Genomic DNA, 21,212 nt, shown 5'->3' with positions numbered 1-21,212 from the left:
ATGTATAGTCAAAAATGCAGGGTTTTGAAGTCATTTAGAATTGTCCCACACTGTAAGGTTCTGCGTCCAATTTGAGCCACACTAAAGCTGATTTCATGTTACTTCAATGAAAAAGAACCAATTGTAAAACTTATTTTATTTTGTTTTATAACTATGTAAAATATTTACATAGTTCCCAAACCAAACTGCCAAGGTATATTCAAAGAAGTATGGCTGTTCCTTTCAGCCTCCGGTCTCTCTCTAAGTAATAATTTGTGTGTGTGTGTGGTTCATCTTTCCACCTTTTAAAAATGTATAAGTAGATATTTAATTTAGGGGAGGAGACAAGATGGCAGAGTAGAAGGACTTGAGGCTCAACTCCTCTCACGAAAACACCAAAATCACAGTTGACTGCTGAACAGCCATCAACAAAAAAGACTTGAACCTACCAAAAAAGATATTCTACACATAAAGCCAAAGAAGAAGCCACAGTGAAATACTAGGAGGGGTGCTTTCACAGTATAATCAAATCCCATACCTGCCAGGTAGGCAATCCACGAACTGGAAAATAATTATATGGCAGAGGTTCTCCCACACGAGTGAGAGTTCTGAACCCCACGTCAGGCTCCCCAGCCTGGGGGTCTGGCATTGGGAGGAGAAGCCCCCAGAGCATTTGGCTTTGAAGGCCAGCAGGGCTTGAGTGCAGGAGCTCCACAGGACTGGGGGAAACAGACACTCCACTCTTGGAGGGCACACACAAGGTTTCAAGTGCACTGGGACCCAGGACAAAGTAGTGCCTTCATAGGAGCCTGGGCCAGACCTACCTATGGGTCTTAGAGGGCCTACTGGGGAGGCGGGGGTCGGCTGTGGCTCACTGGGGGGACAATGACACTGGTGGCGGAGGCCCCAGGAAATATTCATCTGCGTGAGCTCTCCTGGAGGTCACCATTTTGGCACCGAGACCTGGCCCCACCCAGCAGCCTGCAGGCTCCAGTGCAGAGATGCCTCAGGCCAAACAACCAACAGGGTGAGTACACAGCTCCATCCATCAGCAGACAGGCTGCCTAAAGTTGTCCTGAGCCAAAAGCCACCTATAAACACACCCCTTGACATGGCCCTGCCCCTGTCACCAGAGTGACAAGACCCAGCTCCACCTACCAGTGAGTAGGCACCAGGCCTCCCCACCAGGAAGCCTGCACAAGCCCCTGGACCAATCTCACCCACCAGAGGGCAGACACCAGAAGCAAGAAGAACTAAAACCCTGCAGCCTGAGGAACAGAGACCACAAACCAAAAAGTTAGGCACAATGAGATGGCAGAGAAATATGTTCCAGAAGAAAGAACAAGATAAAGAAGAACAACTAAATGAAGTGGAGATAGGCAACTACCTGAAAAAGAATTCAGAGTAATGATAGTAAAGATGATCCAAGATCTTGGAAAAAGAATGGAGGCACAGACCGAGAGGATACAAGAAATGTTTAATAAAGAGCTGAAAGCTTTAAAGAACAGAGATACAATAACCAAAATGAAAAATACACTAGAAGGAATCAATAGCAGAATAAATGAGGCAGAAGAACAAATAAGTGAGCTGGAAGACAGATTGGTGGAAATCACTGCTGCAAAACAGAATAAAGAAAAAAGACTTAAAAGAAATGAGGACAGTCTAAGAGACCTCTGGGGCAACATTAGATGCACCAATATTTGCATTATAGGGGGCCCAAAAGGAGAGGAGAGAAAAGACCTGAGAAAATATTTGAAGAGATAATAGCTGAAAACTTCCCTAACATGGAAAAGGAAACAGTCACCCAAGTCCAAAAAGTGCAGAGTCCCAGACATGATAAACGCAAGGAGGAAAACACTGAGACAAATAGTAATCAAACTGACAAAAATTAAAGACAAAAAATATTAAAAGCAACAAGGGAAAAGCAACAAATAACATACAAGGGAACTCCCATAAGGTTATTAGCTGATTTCTCAGCAGAAACTCTGCAGGCCAGAAGGGAGTGGCACAATATATTTAAAGTGATGAAAGGGAACTTCCCTGGTGGTGCAGTGGTTAAGAATTCTCCTGCTAATGCAGGGGACATGGGTTTGAGCCCTCGTCCAGGAAGATCCCACATGCCATGGAGCAACTAAGCCCATGTGCCACAACTACTGAGCCTGCATGCCACAACTACTGAAGCCTGCTTGCCTAGAGCCCACGCTCCGCAACAGGAGAAGCCACCGCAATGAGAAGCCTGCGCACCTCAATGAAGGGTAGCACCCGCTCGCTGCAACTAGAGAAAGCCTGCATGCAGCAACGATGACCCAATGCAGCCAAAAATTAATTAAATAAATTAAAAAAAATAAAGTGATGAAAGGGAAAAACTTACAAGCAAGAATACTCTACCCATCAAAGCTCTCACTCAGATTTAACAGAGAAATCAACAGCTTTATAGACAAGCAAAAGCTAACAGAATTCAGCACAACCAGACCAGCTTTGCAACAAATGCTAAAAGAACTTCTCTAGGCAGAAAAGAAAAGGCCATAACTAGAAACAAGAAAACTATGAACAGGAAAGCTCACTGGTAAGGGCAAATATACAGTAAAAGTAGGAAATCATCCACACACAAATATGATATCAAAACCAGCAATCATGAGAAGAAAAAACAAATGTGGGATATTGGAAATGCATTTGAAATTAAGAGACCAGCTACTTAAAACAACCTTGTATATACACAGACTGCTATATCAAAACCTCATGGTAACCACAAACCAAAAATCTACAATAGATACACACGAAAAAAGAAAAAGCAATCCAAACACAACAATAGTCATCAAATCACAAAAGAGAACAAAAGAGGAAGGGAAGAAAAAAGACCTACAAAAACAAATCCAAAACAATTAACAAAATGGCAATAAAAACATACATATCGATAATTACCTTAAACATAAACAAATAAGTGCTCCAACCAAAATACATAGACTGGCTGAATGTATACAAAAACAAGACCCATATATATGCTGTCTATAAGAGACCCACTTCAGATGTAGGGACACATAGAGACTGAAAGTGAGGGGATGGAAAAAGGTATTCCATGCAAATGAAAATCAAAAGACAGCTAGAGTAGCAATACTCATATTAGACAAAATAGACTTTAAAATAAAGACTGTTACAAGAGACAAAGAAGGATACTACATAATGATCAAGTGATCAATCCAAGAAGAAGATATAACAATTATAAATTGTAAATACATATGCACCCAACATAAGACCACCTCAATAAATAAGCCAAATGCTAACAGCCATAAAAGGGAAAATCAAGAGTAAGACAATAATACTGAGGGACTTTAACTCCCCACTTACATCAAAGGACAGATCATCCAGACACAAAATCAATAAGGAAACACAGGCCTTAAATGCCACATTAGACCAGATGGACTTGATATTTATAGAGCATTCCATCCAAAAGCAGCAGAATACACATTCTTCCAAGTGCACGTGGAATATTCTCTAGGATAGATCAAATGCTGGGCCATAAAGGAAGCCTTGATAAATTTAAGAAAACTGAAATCATACCAAGCATCTTTTCTGACTGCAATGCTATGAGATTAGAAATCAACTACAAGAAAAAAAAACTGTAAAAACCACAAACACGTGGAGGCTAAACAATATGCTACTAAACAACCAATGGATCACTGAAGAAATCAAAGAGAAAATTTTTTAAAAATACCTAGAGACAAATGACAATGAAAACACAACAATCCAAAACTTATGGGATGTGGCAAAAGCAATTCTCAAAACGGAAGTTTATAGCAATACAATCTTACCTCAGGAAACAAGAAAAATCCCAAATAAACAACCTAACCTTACACCTAAAGCAACTAGAAAAAGAAGAATAAGCAAAACCCAAAGTTAGCAGAAGGAAAGAAACCATAAACATCAGAGCAGAAATAAATTAAATAGAGACAAAGAAAACAACAGAAAAGATCAGTGAAACTAAAAGCTGGTTCTTTGGGCTTCCCTGGTGCCGCAGTGGTTGAGTCCGCCTGCCGATGCAGGGGACACAGGTTCGTGCCCCGGTCCAGGAAGATCCCACATGCCACAGAGTGGCTAGGCCCATGAGCCATGGCCACTGAGCCTGTGCGTCTGGAGCCTGTGCTCCGCAACGGGAGAAGCCACAACAGTGAGAGGCCCACGTACTGCAAAAAAAAAAAAAAAAAAAAAAAGCTGGTTCTTTGAAAAGATAAACAAAATTGACAAACCTTTAGCCAGAATCATCAAGAAAAAAAGAGGGCTCAAATCAATAACATTAGAAATGAAAAAGGAGAAGTTACAGCTGACATCACAGAAATACAAAAGATCATAAAAGACTACTACAAGCAACTATATGGCAATAAAATGTATAACCTAGAAGAAATGGGCAAATTCTTAGACAGGTACAATCTCCCAAACTGAACCAGGAATAGAAAATATGAATAGACCAATCACAAGCACTGAAATTGAAACTGTGATTAAAAAACTCCCAACAACCAAAATCCAGGACCAGATGGCTTCACAGGCAAATTCTATCAAACATTTAGAGAAGAGTTAACACCTATACTTCTGAAACTATTCCAAAAAATTGCAGGGGAAGGAACACTCCCAAACTCATTCTATGAGGTATCACCCTGATACCAAAACCAGACAAAGATATCACAAAAAAAGAGACTTATAGGCCAATATCACTAATGAACATAGATGCAAAAATCCTCAACAAAATATTACTAGCAAGCCGAATCCAACAATACATTAAAAGGATCGTACACCATAATCAAGTGGGATTTATCCCAGGGGTGCAAGGATTTTTCAATATCTGCAAATCAATCAGTGTGATGCACTACATTAACAATCTGAAGAATAAAAACCATATGATCATCTCAATAGAAGCAGAAAATGGTTTTGACAAAATTCGGCACCCATTTATGATAAAAAGTCTCCAGAAAGTGGGCATAGAGGGAACCTACCTCAACATAATAAAGCCATATATGACAAACCCACAGGTAACATCATACTCAATGGTGAAAAGCTGAAAGCATTTCCTCTAAGATCAGGAACAAGACAAGAATGTTCACGCTTACCACTTTTACTCAACATAGCTTTGGAAGTCCTCTAACCACAGCAATCAGAGAAAAAAAAGTAATAAAAGGAATCCAAATTTGAAAAGAAGTAAAACTGTCACCGTTTGCAGATGACATGATACTATATACAGAAAATCCTAAAGATGCTACCAGAGAACTACTAGAGCTCATAAACAAACTTGGTAAAGTTGCAGGATACAAAATTAATACACGGAAATCTCTTGCATTTCTATACACTAACAACAAAAGATCAGAAAGAGAAATTAAGGAAACAATCCCATTTACCACTGCATCAAAAAGAATAAAATACCTAGGAATAAACCTACCTAAGGAGGCAAAAGACCTGAACTTTGAAAACTATAAGATGCTGATGAAAGAAATTGAAGACAGTACAAACAGATGGAAAGTTATACCAAGTTCTTGGATGGGAAGACTCAATATTGTCAAAATGACTATACTATCCAAGGCAATCTATAGATTCAATGCAATCCCTATTAAATTACCAATGGCATTTTTCATAGAACTAGAACAAAACTTTTAAAATTTGTACAGAAACCCATAAGACCCTGAATAGGCAAAGCAATCCTGAGAAAGAAAAACGGAGATGGAGGAATCAGGCTCCCTGACTTCAGATTATACTACAAAGCTACAGCCATCAAACAGTATGGTACTGGCACAAAAACAGATATACAGATAAGTGGAACAGGATAGAAAGCCCAGAAATAAACCCATGCACCTATGGTCAATTAATCTACAACAAAGGAGGCAAGAATATACAATGGAGAAAAGACAGTCTCTTCAATAAGTGGTGCTGGGAAAACTGGACAGCTATGTGCAAAAGAATGAAATTAGAACACTCCTTAATACTGTACACAAAAATAAACTCAAAATGGACTAAAGACCTAAATGTAAGACTGGATACTATAAAACTCTTAGAGGAAAACACAGGCAGAACACTCTTTGACATAAATCTCAGCAATATCTTTCTGGATCCACCTCCTAGAGTAATGAAAATAAAAACAAAAATAAACAAATGGGACCTAATGAAACTTAAAAGCTTTTGCATAGCAAAGGAAACCATAAACAAAACAAAAAGACAACCCACAGAATGGGAGAAAATATTTGCAAACGAAGTGACCAACAAGGGATTAATCTCCAAAATATACAAACAGCTCATGCAGCTCAATATCAAAAATAAACCAATCAACGCAATCAAGAAGTGGGCAGAAGGTCAAAACAGACATTTCTCCAAAGAAGACAGATGCCCAAAAAGCACATGAAAAGATGCTCAACTTTGCTAATTATCAGAGAAATGCCAATGAAAACTACAATGAGGTATCACCTCACACCGGTTAGAATGGCCATCATCAAAGTCTACAAACAATAAATGCTGGAGAGGATGTGGAGAAAAGAGAACCCTCCTACACTGTTGGTGGGAATATAAATTGGTACAACCATTATGAAGTACAGTATAGACTCCTTAAAAAACAAAAACTAGAACTACCATATGATCTAGCAATCCCACTCATGGGCATATATCTGGAGAAAACCATAATTCAAATAGAAACATGCACCCCAATGTTCACTGCAGCACTATTTACAGCAGCGAAGACATGGAGGCGGTCTAAATGTCCATCAACACAGGAATGGATAAAGAAGATGTGGTACATATATACAATGGAATATTAGCCACAAAAAAGAATGAAATAATGCCGTTTGCAGCAACATGGGTGGACCTAGAGATTATTATACTAAGTGAAGTCAGAGAAATACAAATATCATATGATATCACTTATATGTGGAATCTAAAAAAATGATACAGATGAACTTATTTACAAAACAGAAACAGACTCACAGAGTTCAAAAACAAATTTATGGTTACCAAAGGGGAAAGGTCGGGGGAGGGATAAATCAGGAGATTGGGATTAACGTGTACACACTACTTTATATAAAATAATCAACAAGGACCTACTGTATAGCTCAGCTCAATATTCTTTAATAACCCATATGGGAAAAAAATCTGAAAATGAACTGAATCACTTTGCTGTATACCTGAAACTAACAAAACATTGTAAATCAACTATAAAATAAAAATTAAATTTAAAATATGTATAAGTAAATATTAAATGGTGACAACATACTATTTATGTTTCTCATTTAAAAATATAGTGATCTCTATATTCTAGAGATCACTTCATAATAAGCATATGGACATCTTCATTTCTTTTCTACATCTGAATAGTACTCCTTCATGTGGATGTAACATACTTTTGATGTGTCCAGTGTCCTATTGATGGACTTTTGGGTTTCTTCCAGTGTTTTCTATTCAACGTAGTCTTTGAACAAATATCCCTCTGCATAAGTCTTTTTCTTATTTATTGCTAGTACATCTTTGGCATAGAATCCTAGAAGCAGGAATTGCTCTGTCAATGAGCAAATATGCATTCATTATTTTTAGATATTGCCAAATTCCCCTCCATTAGCATTGTACCATTTGCATTTCCAATGACAATGTATTAGAATGGTTGTTTTCTTTCGGTCTCCTCACAGAGTATGTTATCTTTCGGATTTGTGTCAATCTCATAGTTGAGGTTTCTCAGCTTGGTTTGAGTTTGAATTTCTAAGTGTGGTTGTTTTTCATACAGTTAAGAGCCAATTCTGTCATCTTGACACAGTCCTCTCCATTAATACCCAGGAAGCCCTATACACAAACAATTCTAATTTTTTCCTATTTCTTGGGTTGTTACTTTTTAATCTTTTTTTTTCTACTTCCATTTCTCCTGCTTATTTCCTAAATTTTTCTCTTTCTCTGCATTGTGTTTTAGCATTTCTTTTAAAGTCCACTCCTTGGACTTAATAATCGTTGTTCTGATTGCAACTAGGTCCGTATGAGCAGCCCAAAGCGCACCCTCTGCTTCTGTCCCAATTATCAAACTGCGTAGTGAAGGTTGTGAATTGTGCCTCCCAGCCACCTTAGATACGACCTGTACATCACTCCTCACCAACATGCGCCTCCTTGGGTGTTCTCCACCACAATGAATGGTACCACAGATCTCCAGTTGCCCCAGTCTTAAACCTGGGTTTTTTCCTGCTGACTCCCTCTCTCAGCTTCCTTGTATCAAATCAATCACCAGTTTCCGTGGCTTTTACCTCATAAATGATTCTCAAATCCATCTACGTCTCTCCATTCCAAACTACGGATCTAAGCCACTGTCATTTCTTCCCTGGACTCCTGCACCTTCCTTCTAGGTGGCTTTTTCTAGTTTTTCTTGCTCCCAAACATGGTCAGAATTACTTGCGAAAGCACAAATAAGATGGTGCCATTTACTAGCTTAAAAACCATCAAAAACTAAAAAAAACCCCAAAACCAAGAAACCCAAGTTCCAAGTCCTGTATTTCCATAGGTACAGATGTATGTGAGTAAGGACTGCAACGCTCTGGACACTCAACACTAAACTCATAGCAGAGGGTACCTGGGATGGAAGGCAATGAAGGCGATGTCATGGGCAGGCTTAGTATTGGTGAAGGAGGACTTGTTTTATCATTATTTGCATTGTTTGAATTTTTACAATTAGAGTGTTCTCCAGTATTACTTATATATGTTAAAATAAATAAAATGGACTGAGAAAGTGAGGCTTAACTAGCTCTGAGGCAGGTCGGGTTCACCAGAAGGTTGTACAAATTCCTAATGCCAGGTCTCCTGGAAGAGACTTCAGGTTCCCTACAACTCCTCCCAGGGGACAAAATTGTCTTCTTCCCCTATGTATTACCTGGGAATGTAAATCAAGGTTCTCTTACCTTTGTGGTCCACAGTTTGACGGTCCAGTCAAAAGACGACGTGACAAACAGGTGTGAAAAGTCGATTGGGCCCACTGCCATGTGGCAGTTAATTCCTGTCACTGGCCCTTGGTGGCCTTCGAAGACTTCCCCAATACCTGCTTTGCTGCACAAAGACCACACAAGAGCAGAGTTTCAGTGACCTTCGCAAAGCACTGACTACTTTACAAAAACCAGGCTTGTTTCTGCATGATTACTTCTCCATAATTTAGCACAGCCATAAACCATCAGAGATGAAACCACTTTCACAGTTACCCTGAGAGAAATAAATGCTATACTACTCTTGGTGACTAAAAAAACAATATGGGGTGATACCATCTTTTTACTCTTCAGAATTTAATATCAAATTTTTATCATTTAATCCTTTTTCAGGAGTGCCTCAAAGCCCATCTCTGTGGTTGCAGCTGCTTTGATGCAAAACACATACAGCCTGTCCTCTATAACTGCAGACGCGGAGCCCGCGATATAGAGGTCTGACTGTACTGTGCCGTTTTATAGAAGGGACTTGAGCATCCTCGGATTTGGGCACCTGCAGGGGCTTCTGGAACCAATTCCCCGTGGATTCGGATACCAGGGGACGACTGTACACTCAGATCTCAGAGCTTTCATATTTATAATAAGATGATTCTACTCTTGTGGTGACTTTGACACAACTCCCATTTTAACTCCTTTCGGGGAGCCTACTGGCTATAAAACTCCATATATCCTTGAACACATGCATTTACCCTTTTGAGAAAAAGTTTTTAAACTAAGCTGACATATCTGAAAATGTAAAACTTTGTGGAAACCCTTGTCACCACAAAATAATAGGCAAAATAACTTAAATGTCATATGGAGAAAATTATGTTTTCACTGAAAGCAGAAGAGTAATTTACAAATCCACTAAATGTAAATTCCGTAAGGGCTGGTGCCTTGTTTAGCATGTAGTAAATGCTCAATAAACATTTGTTGAACAAAACAGCAAAGAAAGAGGCAAACTCATGCCTTTTTCTCCAACAGGAGCACATTTGAGAAATGGCGATACACAGTTTGAAAGTTATCCGCAGACATATGTCGTTTATTTAACTAAGCTGGGATTGTTCCCAGCCCCTATTATCCCAAAAGAGTCTGCACACAATCACACCCAATTAGAAAATATACCAAAATGCTATATTTTAAAAATTCATGTGCACAAGGTTATAAATATGACAAATACAGAGGGATTGTGGAATCTATATATTATGTCACAAAGAGGGAAAATGTATTAAGTTATTAAAGAATGTGGGCTTCTGGAGCACTAGTAAATATCAGTGTGCTAAGCAAAATTTGAAATCACGAGCCAAGTGCTGCCGCATGTGTTCCATGTAACAAGCACTCAAAAATTATGCCTGGTGAAACTGCTAACAGCAGTTCCACACGTGATCATTTACATTTGTTCTAGAGAACATGAGGAACTAATCTTTGAAGTGGCCCCTGGTGAGACTCCATTTGCTCTTAACAGCATCCTGAAAGGGTTTATAGGGTGCAAAACGAAGAACTTATTTAATTTATGGAAGTGGATTTGCACCTTCTCCATGTTAGGTGAAACAGAAATTTCGCACCTCTCCCCTGTAGCCCTCTATGACCCACTTAAGATCACTATGAAGCCCAATGCCTATGACTTTACAACTCTAGTGAGATCTGTATTTTATATTTCAGAGAGATGGACCAATGTAAAAAGCAAAATCAAGCTCATTGTAAAATGATTTGTGGTTTGTACCTTCTTTTGAACCACAGTGCATCTTCTGATTGTGCTCGAAAAGGACAATGGCCACAGAGCAAAAATATTCACCATGTAAATGGTTATTCACATGAGAAAATTTTTTAAAATCTGAAAGTTATCAATGAACATGTTCTATAGCCCTCACAGATAATTAAAGCCTTGGGTTAAGTCAACTGAACCTGTGCCCTGTTGATGCTAAAAAATATGTAGATAAACCTGTGAGTTTGTTTGGCCCACTGTTGCTCTCTGTGCCTCTCTCATGCCACTTATGACATTCTACCTGTCTTGCAGATGTCTGTGTGCTTACCTTTCACACCATCATCAGTTTCTTGAAGATAGGAACAGGTTTAAATGATGTCTGCATGCCTGGCAACATCTAGCAACGCACTTTGCTGAGAGTAGTTGTGCAGTGAACGTTTCCATGAATGAACAACTCTTATCAGATCTTTCTATGCTTTCATAAAACTGATGTGTGGTTTTAGCCAATACTTATGAAGTAGGACTATTGGGCATGGAATTATGAGGCACATCTTCCTAGTCATCTTTTACTCATATGAGCAGGGAAAATACTGCTTGTTTCTGTGGAGAGCACAGTAGGAACTTCACAGCCTGTATTGTGTGAATGGAAAAATTATATAGCTGAGCCACGGATGCCTGTTATTTCTACAAATCACAAATACACCAGAGTATGAACTTGGAACAATTTCTGGTTCCTCATTCAACCTAAATAGCCTGTGATGAGTGCAAGAGATGAAAAATCAATGGAATTAGAACTACTAAAGTGAAAGAGAAATAACACACCAAGGTGAACACAGTGAACCTTTCAAAAGCTGTGAGTCCATTCATTAAGTCTTGCATGTAATTTTATAACCCAGTCTAAATTACTGAATTCTACTTTTTCCTGAGATTTTTCCAGGAGCATCTGCCAACCTCTCAATCAAGACAGAATTCTTATCACCTGGAATCTTCATTCCGCCTTATGTATCTCATACTATTTCAGCCTCTCATTGAGAGGAAGGGCCCTAAGGCACTTCTCTATATTATTTGGTTACTGTCATTCTTTATTCCCCATATAAATTTTTAACTCCTCACTTACTATGTGCCAGGCACCAGGCAGGAAACCAATGATGAAATGGAAATAGTTTAGTAAGAGAAAAATGGCAGATGACTGAATAGTTGAAATAAAATGTGATGAATGCTAATGTAGAAGTGATATGAAAATATATAAAACAACAAACCTATCTGACAGCTTGTAGTCCTATCCCATTTATTCTACTTTAATTTTCTCCATAGTACTTATCATCTTAAACCACATATTTACCTGTTTATTAGTTTACTGTCATTCACCCTCAACCAGAATATGAACTCCAGGTCTGTTTTGTTCCTTACTGCATCCTTATAACATGATGGTGCCTGGCACATGGTAGGTTCTTAGGAAATATTCCTTGAAAGAATGCATGAATAAAGGGAACGAAAATGCTATGGAAATATAAAGAGGGAAATGATTTTCTTCGTCCAAAAGAGTCAGGAGAGGCTTCAGCGTGGAAAGACCTTTGTTCTGGCTCTTGAAGGGTGAGGAGGAATTAACCAGGCCAAGAAGGGAGAAACAACAGACCCAGCGGGAGAAACCGAATGTACAAACTCACAGAGATGTGGTGGGGTCAGCCATGTTGGGGGATGGGTGCGTGGCTGGAGCCTGAAGGCTGAGGCTGGGAAGGGGCAGGTAGTCAAGGGTAATCAAGAATCTTCTATGATATGCTAAGAAGCTTGGACATTTTTCCTTCAGGCAATGTGAACCATCAAAGGCTTACAAATGGCTAAAGCCTTACAAATGGCATCCTTATAGCAGAAAGATGCTATAAAATAGTGAAGACATGAGGCTGTGATTTGCATTTCTTCAGAAATGCCTTTCTCATAATGCAAGGTGGTTATAATCCAGAAAGTGATAACAGACTTTTGGAAATGAAGAACACGTCATCGGTAAGAAAACAGAAACTCACCTTCCATGACGACAGGCCGTGTAGACTGTACCCTCCTCGCTGCCAACCACGAAGTTATTGACGTCTCCCGTTGGGAAAGCCATTCCGGTAACAGCCACAGGCTTGGACTTATTGTACACCAGCTCCATGCTCTCCTACCAAAACATGGCGTGGTTACATTCCCTCTGTCAACTCGTTGCCATGCCAAAGATAGCACGGAAAAATCATTTGACTAAATCGTCTGTTTGCTTTTCACACAGCGTTACAAAAGACCCCGGCTGTGCCAGAAACCACGCTTTACTGCCCCTGACATTCATGCTTCTGTGTAACTCTGGTTTCAGGCCGGCTGTATTTCATCAGTGTGTGCTGCTGCTTCTGAAGTCAGGCAGAGATGACAGGTGAGAATTTTGAAACTAATGGTGCAGAAACTAAAGATAATACTGTAATGGTTACACTTGTCAGCCCCAGGCTTTAATACAACACACAATACCCTTATATTTACAAACATTTTCAAAATCAATTGTTCGTGAGAATACACTTGTATTAATATCAGATGTACTAAGCACATTTGTCAAAGCAGGAGTGTGTGTCCTCCATGGACTAAAACCAGAAAGTTGTCACTCAGGTCATAAAAACCAGATTTCAACAGGGACTAGATTTCATGAAGGGCAGACATTGGGTGTGTAGGCTCTAAGCCTGCAAAAAACAATGTTTAAATAAGTCTTTAAAATGGTAAATGAGAGTCTATTTTATATAAAATGATTTTCAAAATTGGGAATTCAAGTGGTTTTTGTTTTTGTTTTTTTTTTTTGTGGTATGCGGGCCTCCCTCTGTTGTGGCCTCTCCCGTTGCGGAGCACAGGCTACGGACGCGCAGTCCCAGCGGCCATGGCTCACGGGCCCAGCCGCTCCGCGGCATGTGGGATCCTCCCAGACCGGGGCACGAACCCGGTTCCCCTGCATCGGCAGGCGAACGCGCAACCACTGCGCCACCAGGGAAGCCCAATTCAAGTGTATTTTAAAAGACATTCTGCTGAATTAAGTTTAACGACAGTGAAGAATAGTTAAGTATAACTAACATCCTTGAATATTTCTGGCTATTTACATCAAATAGCCTGCTTTGTGCACCTAAAGTAACTCTAAAAAAACATTCTAGGGGATCATGTCATTCTGTTTGGAAGTTTAGTCTTTTTTAATGCAAACAAATAAACCTAGTCATCGCAGCTAAGGAGTCCATAAATCGGAAGCACATGCTAACAGTCTGGGAAGTGCAGACCATGTGGTCATGTGACATGCTTGCAGTTTGTGAGATCCAGACGCAGTGAGTGCTTTAGTGAGGGGATGCTGTGACAGTGTAATACAGAAAACTGGACCATCCGGTGGTCTGCTCCGTGGCTAAAATTAGCAGAGGGAAGGTACAGTCTCTTGGTCACCCACTTGGGACAGAGAGGGAATAGGGCAACTGTTGTCTGTTCCCATGTCTGCCTGCCATCCACAGCCATGCCATGAAATGCTCCATCTCTGTACAGAGACAGGCGTCTGCAGGCATGCCAAAACTAATAAAAATGGTCATGTAGCCCCCATATGACTGGCTTTAACCTAAACAAACACACATTTAATCAGCAAAATGGGCAATTAAAAATTCCTAATTAGAGGGCTCACTCATATCTGTTTGCTTTTAAAAGAAAACAACATATTGCTGAGAAATTTAAGACAAAGCTGTAAAATACCTACACACAACTCCCAACTTGTATAAATGTTAAAGATCAGCAAAAATAGAGGAACTTAAATTGTAAGGAACTTATTAGCTCTCCCCCCACACTAAAATTATAAAAAGAACTTCTTTTTTAGTCTTAGTGTTCTCTTCATCTGTATTTTGTGGAAACTTATGGGAGGTTCTGTTCAGTTCCCACATTTCCTTATGTATCCTGAAACTTCTAGTGTCTTCTAAAATTGTGACAGAGACATTCCAGGATTGTTATTCCAGGAAAGGGAATAGGAATGTTAAAATTGAGAAGTAACTCCTAGATATCTTTTACAATTTTCTTGATGTTTCCTCACATTGTCAAAGGCTATAACAGGAAATTCTTCTGTTTTTAGCTGGAGGACAGTGAAGTACTTTTTCCCGCAAGAAATGTGGAAAGAGTATGGATATGTGTGTATTTATCTGTGGATGTAAGTGTTGTCTTCTGTGTGTGTGTACATACATATATTCTGGAAGTTGCATTTAGATGCCTCCCCCAATGGTCTCTTCCACTTCTGCTCCTTTGTTTAGCTCCCATTACTATAATCGGGAGCAGTTTGGAAACCTTGGAACTTTTTCATTTTCAACTTCTTGTTTGTTGAGCAAGGAATGGCAGGAGCCACCCTAAGAAACATTCCAGAGGAGAAAACAGATGGTTGGACAAATTCTTCAAACACACAAGGCGGTTGTCTAGGCTACAGATACAAGCAAGGGCTTGGATTTCTGTTTTGCTGGGATACCTTTTCTCCAAGGCAAGGACCCATCAGGGATCGCTCTGCTGAGCTCCAACCCCGTTTATATTTGTTTAACAATGCTGTAGGCTAAGTACCATTCCTACCACAGCCAACTTCCATAATTACTATGCTTTAAAATGGATTATTTCATTTTCACTTGAAACTGACCTAAGGATTAACGTATTACAATAATTGCATGATTTGCGGTAAAGGAAATGGGTTTTGGCTTCAAGAGGAGGCTGCTGAAAACAGGCCCCACTCTGTCAAGTGCACAGATTGATTTTAGGTCCTATAGGATGTGAGGGTTTGGCTTTTAGGAACTCTGTTCCATTAGGCAGGTATCTCTTTTAACCAAGATGCTCTTATGGGTAGGGGAAAACAAACCCACCTGTGGAGTGGAGAGCATGTCCAGGCTCCAGGAACACATTTTACCATCGGTAGAGACAGTGATGAGGTTATGAGCATTCTGGGTCCCAACAACATTTACACAGTACACGGGATGCTGCAGAAACATAAACATGGAGGATCAAACCCTGATCCAAGAGGAAATGCTTACATCTGAGTGTCAAACACATTACTCTAAAACAAGGATTAAGGAGTGACATAATCCCACAATAATACAAGCCTCAGGTCATTTGCCACTTTTGATTTGAACCTGATTTCTTTTTAAAAGCTCTGGCAGCAACACATCGTAGTGGAAATACTCAGAAAGCGTCACCTTGCTTGGTCAGATGCAGTACAGTGGAGCTGAAGCAAATGGGAGCAAATGAGGATTGATGGGACAGAAGGTGCCCAGGGAGGTGAATGTGTATTACTTGAATGAGGCTCCACCGCATAGTCTGGTTTCTAAGCTCACCATGAGTGACGGAAAAAGACAGTCTTCAAAAGGGTAGAACAGGGCTTCCCTGGTGGCGCAGTGGTTGACAGTCCGCCTGCCGATGCAGGGGACACGGGTTCGTGCCCCGGTCCGGGAAGATCCCACATGCCGCGGAGCGGCTGGGCCCGTGAGCCATGGCCGCTGAGCCTGCGCGTCCGGAGCCTGTGCTCCGCAGCGGGAGAGGCCACAACAGTGAGAGGCCCACGTACCGCAAAAAACAAAACAAAACAAAACAAAGGGTAGAACAATTGCCTTTTGGAAGGAGTGTTACTAACTCCGGACTTTAGTGCATTATAGCCACAGTGCCAAACATTTGTTAACATGCTTTATAAAAAGTGGTTAATATTCATCAGCCTCTTTGACTGGAGGGAGAGATACTGGTAGTAGAAATTATTGCCACAAGGAACCTAGTAAGATTAAATTATGTTTCTTTATGTTGCTGCAAAACCTAGGATAATGATAGATTTACTTCTCAAAATATTGTTTAGGGTAGTATGGAGGCTTAGATTTGGCCAGGGCCTTGAGAAAGGTCACTTAAACATCCCAGGAATCATAAGCAAGATGCTCTAACCTTTTGTCATAATGCAAGAAGGTTATTCTACTCTGTAGAATCCTAAATGGTAGGCTAAAATCATTTGCAGCTGCACATTAAATACTAAATGGAAGGTTAGCACAAGCACAACCTAGCAGTAATTTGGGTTAGATTTCAGGCAGCTTCTCCATCAGTGGCCAAACCACAACTTAGCTGATGCTTCTCTGTGCAAATAGCTGACAGTCTGAGTCTTTCTCTTGATGAGTTACTGTCCATAATACCTAGCCACAACAACAATGAAACAATCTCTAATATTGCAAAGTTGATATTATATAAAGGATGGTTCCCAAACTATTATTATCATATAAACTCCTGGTCAGAAGGAACTGTAATAATCATAAGTATAGCTGTTCATCTGCCTCTCCCAAGAGGTGGTCCAAACTCTGCTTAAACACCTTTCTTAGCCAGTTTTAGCACTAATTCTTGGGCAGTTCCTCCTTCTACCAATGGGGATGAAGAAAGCTCAAGGAAATACTTTTAGTGAAGTGCCCTCTGACATCACAGACATCAAGTCAAATAATATGTATGGATTATTCTTATATTACCCCTCCTTCCCCCAGTCTTGTCTTGCTCTGACTAATCATCACCAATTCCTTCAAATGCGTTGAGGACCCGGTTTTCAATACCTTCCCCATCCTGGACACCCTCTTTTGAACACGCTATATTTTGTCTGAGTTCCCCTTCCAGTGAAGTTCTGAGAATCAAACATAACCATCTACGTACATTCTAACTGAATATAGAAATACAGAGAGCATTGAATTGTCACTTCTCATGTGATTAAAAAAAAATGCCTGTATTAATGCATCTTAAGATTTACACTTGCTTTTTTGGCAACTGCATCACCTCTTTTACCCATGCTGATGGAGAGTCAACCAAGTCCCTATGTCTTTTTCACACCACGTTCCTGCAGAAACCTTCAAATGGATCAGCTTTAGTAGATCTGGACAGTGGTAAGTACAGCAGAGATCTGGAACGAAATATTCTTCTGATCAGGTCTCTAAATACCAAAAGGACTGACTGGTTGTGGGGCTGTGGACAATGCTTTTTCCCAAGTGTCTGGTGTATGTGGAACGTACAGCAGAGTACAAACTCAAGGGTGAGTCACATGGTGTTCTAAGCTCTGCATGCAAATAAACTGGAAGAATGGATGAGACACATTCTCGCCAAAAAATGACAGACTCAGTAAACTGAAGAATGAGAAAGCAAGGTCCAAACACTGTTATGAACCAAATCCGCCTAGTGTTTTTTAGCAAGAGTCCAATAGGGTTTCTTTTGCTAACCACAGAGCATCAACACAAATCTCCAAAACCCTAATGGATCGGGACTCCTAAGGGTGGGTGTAGTAGGGAAAGAAGGCATCTAGAAGGATGTCGAGAGCAAATGACCTGAGAAGGAATGTGTGTGGTAGCCCCTCCCTGGCTTTAATCAGTACTACTGGCCTGTGCTTTCAGGAGTAATAAAACTCAGTTTAACAGAAAAGAGAGATGTAAAGAAACCAGAACAGAAGCAGACACGTGGGCATGCCTACTTATACACACACACACACAAACACACATCACTCTGCTTCATGGAAAGAAAAAAGCAATGGTCCCGCTCAGTTTTCCAGTATAGAAGCCAGATTGTTTTTATTTATTTTAGGAATAAACTTACTGTGTGCCAGAAGGTTTTTGCTTTAATTAGGATTTCCTGTTGTCCCAAATGCATATGTGTGGTGGGTGTGAAAGGAAATTAGTTAGTAATCTGTGGTGGGACGCTTTTTCCTTAACCACTTTTGATCCCGGTACCAATCAGCCAGGCATGAGTGCAAGTTGAAAGACAAGTCACAAAATTAGCTGTGCTCTTTGAGCTGTGGATTCAACAAAACACAGCAAAAGAGAAAAAAACTTGTTATTTTATTTTCTAACAGAAATACTGTCACTCTGTTTGATAATAACAGTATTTTCGTTGTGAAGATCACATCCTACGTTGCTTGGAAAAGAGATGAATACTTTGGAAGAGCTCCTGCATTTGGATTCTCCCCAAAAGCTTCGTGCTAAAATGTTCTGATATCTGGATTTATAACTTTTTTAAATTTCAGGAGGTATGCTCACAAACGCACCAGATACGCACATAGGGCCAAAAAATGGCTTCGTGCTCCTTGAGCAAACACCTGCATCAAGCCTGTCTCCTCCTGGGTCACAATTTTCTGTTATTAGTTTGGAGAAATGGGGTAGGCAAGAGCAATTTTCCAAGATTCCCAAGAACTAGTTTCACCTGCCTGTGTGTTAGGCCCAAGTCAATCAGAATTAAGGCTGACTTGGTATTTGTCATTTCCCATCGTCGATCTTACAAGAGTGGAAGAATTTTCCTCTTCATGGTCTCGGCTAAAGCAGCTAGCAGTTCTTTTTCAAAGCTACATGGTTTTGAGGCCAGCAGATGAAACAAATGAGGCAACCACATTAAGAAAATTGAAACAATAGTAGAGCTGTATCCTTGGGCATAATTTGGGCATTTCAGAGAAAGGACATCAATTCCCCTGAATGTCAGGGTAGCAGAGATTGATGGAGACATGCCTGTCTTCTTATTCCTCCTAACAATTGCTAAACACACCTGTCATTCTCTTAAAGGAAATGACAGACTAGTTGTCTTACGAACACTATACTGAACCTCTTCTGCTAAATTATGGGTAATGGTTTTGAGATGTTGACTCTTAACCCTAGGGATTATACTGTCACTGTAGACTTTATCTTTGAGACTTACACCATGCATTCCAGAATTTAAAGTCACAGCACTCGCTCCAATCACAAGTGGAAAAGGTCTATTGGCAAAAGTCCCATATGCCATCCCTAGACAGAAAGTGCTTACTCTTTATGGTCTATTTGAAAATATGAGTTTCCACCTTATAATGTAAATGTGAAGAGTTTCTCTGGGAAAACAATTTCACAGATGCTTCTCCCTGTGGCATTTTTTAGTTTTAAGCTATCCTCCCTGGTAGCTTTTGGGACATCCAAAGAGATCCTTTCTATGTGTTAAAACCTGTAGATCGTTAAGAGAGTCCTCTAAACCCAGTGCTTCCTTCATCTACTTTCCACTCGGCTTTTCTTTAGTCAGTCTGGATGCAATCACTGTAAGTTAGATACTTCGAAGTTGGAGTTACTAACAACAGCCGTACTTCTGTCAGTTATCCCCTCCTTCAGGGCTTGGATGGCTGACCGGGACGTGACAAAAGCTTGACTTACTGTGTGTGCAGCAGCCGACAAGGGTGTCCGCTGGACTGGCGTCCTCCGATGACTGCGATTATCCCACAGGACAATCTGGCCCGAGTAAGTCCCACCAACTACCAAATTGGGATGGAAACGAGCAAAGCAGACTGACATCACAGAGGACTGTGGGAGGGGAAGAGGAGAAAGGTATCCTGTGAAATGGTTAGAGAAGGCTTGTTTCTTCCTGAAGAAAAAACTGCCCATCACATAAACTCAGCACATCCTGGAAAACACAAAGCAAATGTTAAGTGCAGAGTGTGGAGGACATTCTGTACACAGACACAGAATTGCCCTGGAGAGGTTGGCCGATGTTTCCTCCTTGAAACTTGAAATCTGAAGTCTCGGCCACGTCATCAAACAGGCATAAACCCTATCTTACGTACATCGTTGTTTTGTGGTCTGTAAAGCTTGGTTTGTGGATATTTCCCATTTATCAATAAAATCACATCAGAATTAATATTAATTCTCCGTTAGTCTTTACAAAACAATTCTTTATTTGAGGGCATGTCCGCATCCGTGTACAGTGTTGGCAAGGCTTTGAGAACTTTGAGACTGGGCACTTTTTTTTCTTTTTGGCTTAATGTAGACTTCTAGGAAGTGTACTGATCTCAGACTGATCCAACTGGTTCCTCCCCAAATTCCCTCGCCTCCCATGGGCATTCTCCTGACCTTTATCCTGCCCACTTCAGACAATTCTTAATGTTATTCTTTGCCGAATTTAACAGTCAGAAATGGATTTCAGTCCAACTCTGACATGGCCTGTCATAGCATCATGAATGTGGTTTCTAAAATTCCACAGAAGACTACTGGGCACTACATTTTATAGGAAATTACTTAGCTGAGCAAGAGCCATGATACGTTTAAAATCAGACAAGCTGGCTGTTCCACATTTGCTAAGAAGTCCACTGTGATTCCTGTGTGCTTTACATGGTTGCACTTATACACAAAAGTAATTGTTTTTAATAAACACATTTCACCCTTTCAGTTAAATTCAATGAGTGATCTTATGTGTAAGGAAGGCATTGTACCAGGCATGACGGGAATACAAAGGTAGTCACTGCCCTCGACAAACCTGTGCCCTAGGAAAGAGAACGAAAAAGCATGCATTTGATGAACATGCTGCCGCCGGTCCCTACATGCTAGTCCATACCTTTGTATGGAATACAAAAAGGTGCCTCTCTGCACAACATAGTCACGTGGGCATGCGCCTTGGCAAGTGGGGAGGAAAGTAGATTTTTGTCTTCACTTGTCCCTTGGGTTTGAGATGCTTATGCAGGTCACAACTTGCACACACAAGCAGCGGCCCTGAAGGTGATAGGGGCCATGACTAGATCATAGGAGCATGTGTGTGTGTGGCGTGGGGGGGGGGGGGGGAACGGTGTGGTTTTT

The 21,212-nt window shown here is 40.4% G+C and overlaps 1 protein-coding gene across 18 annotated transcripts in view; it reads right to left on the bottom strand.

Moving 5' to 3' along the window:
- Nucleotides 1–21,212, bottom strand: part of DYNC1I1 (dynein cytoplasmic 1 intermediate chain 1) — a 495,519-nt gene that overhangs the window by 73,689 nt on the left and 400,618 nt on the right. For 16 of the 18 annotated variants that reach the window (XM_055085000.1, XM_055084998.1, XM_055085005.1 and 13 more), the window contains 4 exons: nucleotides 19,800–19,946; nucleotides 15,501–15,614; nucleotides 12,657–12,790; nucleotides 8,877–9,021 (listed from right to left, as the gene is read on the bottom strand). In XM_055085000.1, the coding sequence (XP_054940975.1) occupies nucleotides 8,877–9,021; nucleotides 12,657–12,790; nucleotides 15,501–15,614; nucleotides 19,800–19,946 (540 nt within the window). Of the gene's footprint in view, nucleotides 1–3,974; nucleotides 4,161–7,346; nucleotides 7,502–8,876; nucleotides 9,022–12,656; nucleotides 12,791–15,500; nucleotides 15,615–19,799; nucleotides 19,947–21,212 lie in introns of those variants that run through there. The other 2 variants (XR_008617419.1, XM_055085008.1) reach the window with 2 other exon arrangements.

The sequence above is a fragment of the Physeter macrocephalus genome, chromosome 5 (assembly GCF_002837175.3).
Source record: "Physeter macrocephalus isolate SW-GA chromosome 5, ASM283717v5, whole genome shotgun sequence".
NCBI lineage: Eukaryota > Metazoa > Chordata > Mammalia > Artiodactyla > Physeteridae > Physeter > Physeter macrocephalus.
The sequence above is the reverse complement of the archived record's forward strand: the minus strand, read 5'-3'. Positions and strand labels throughout refer to the sequence as shown.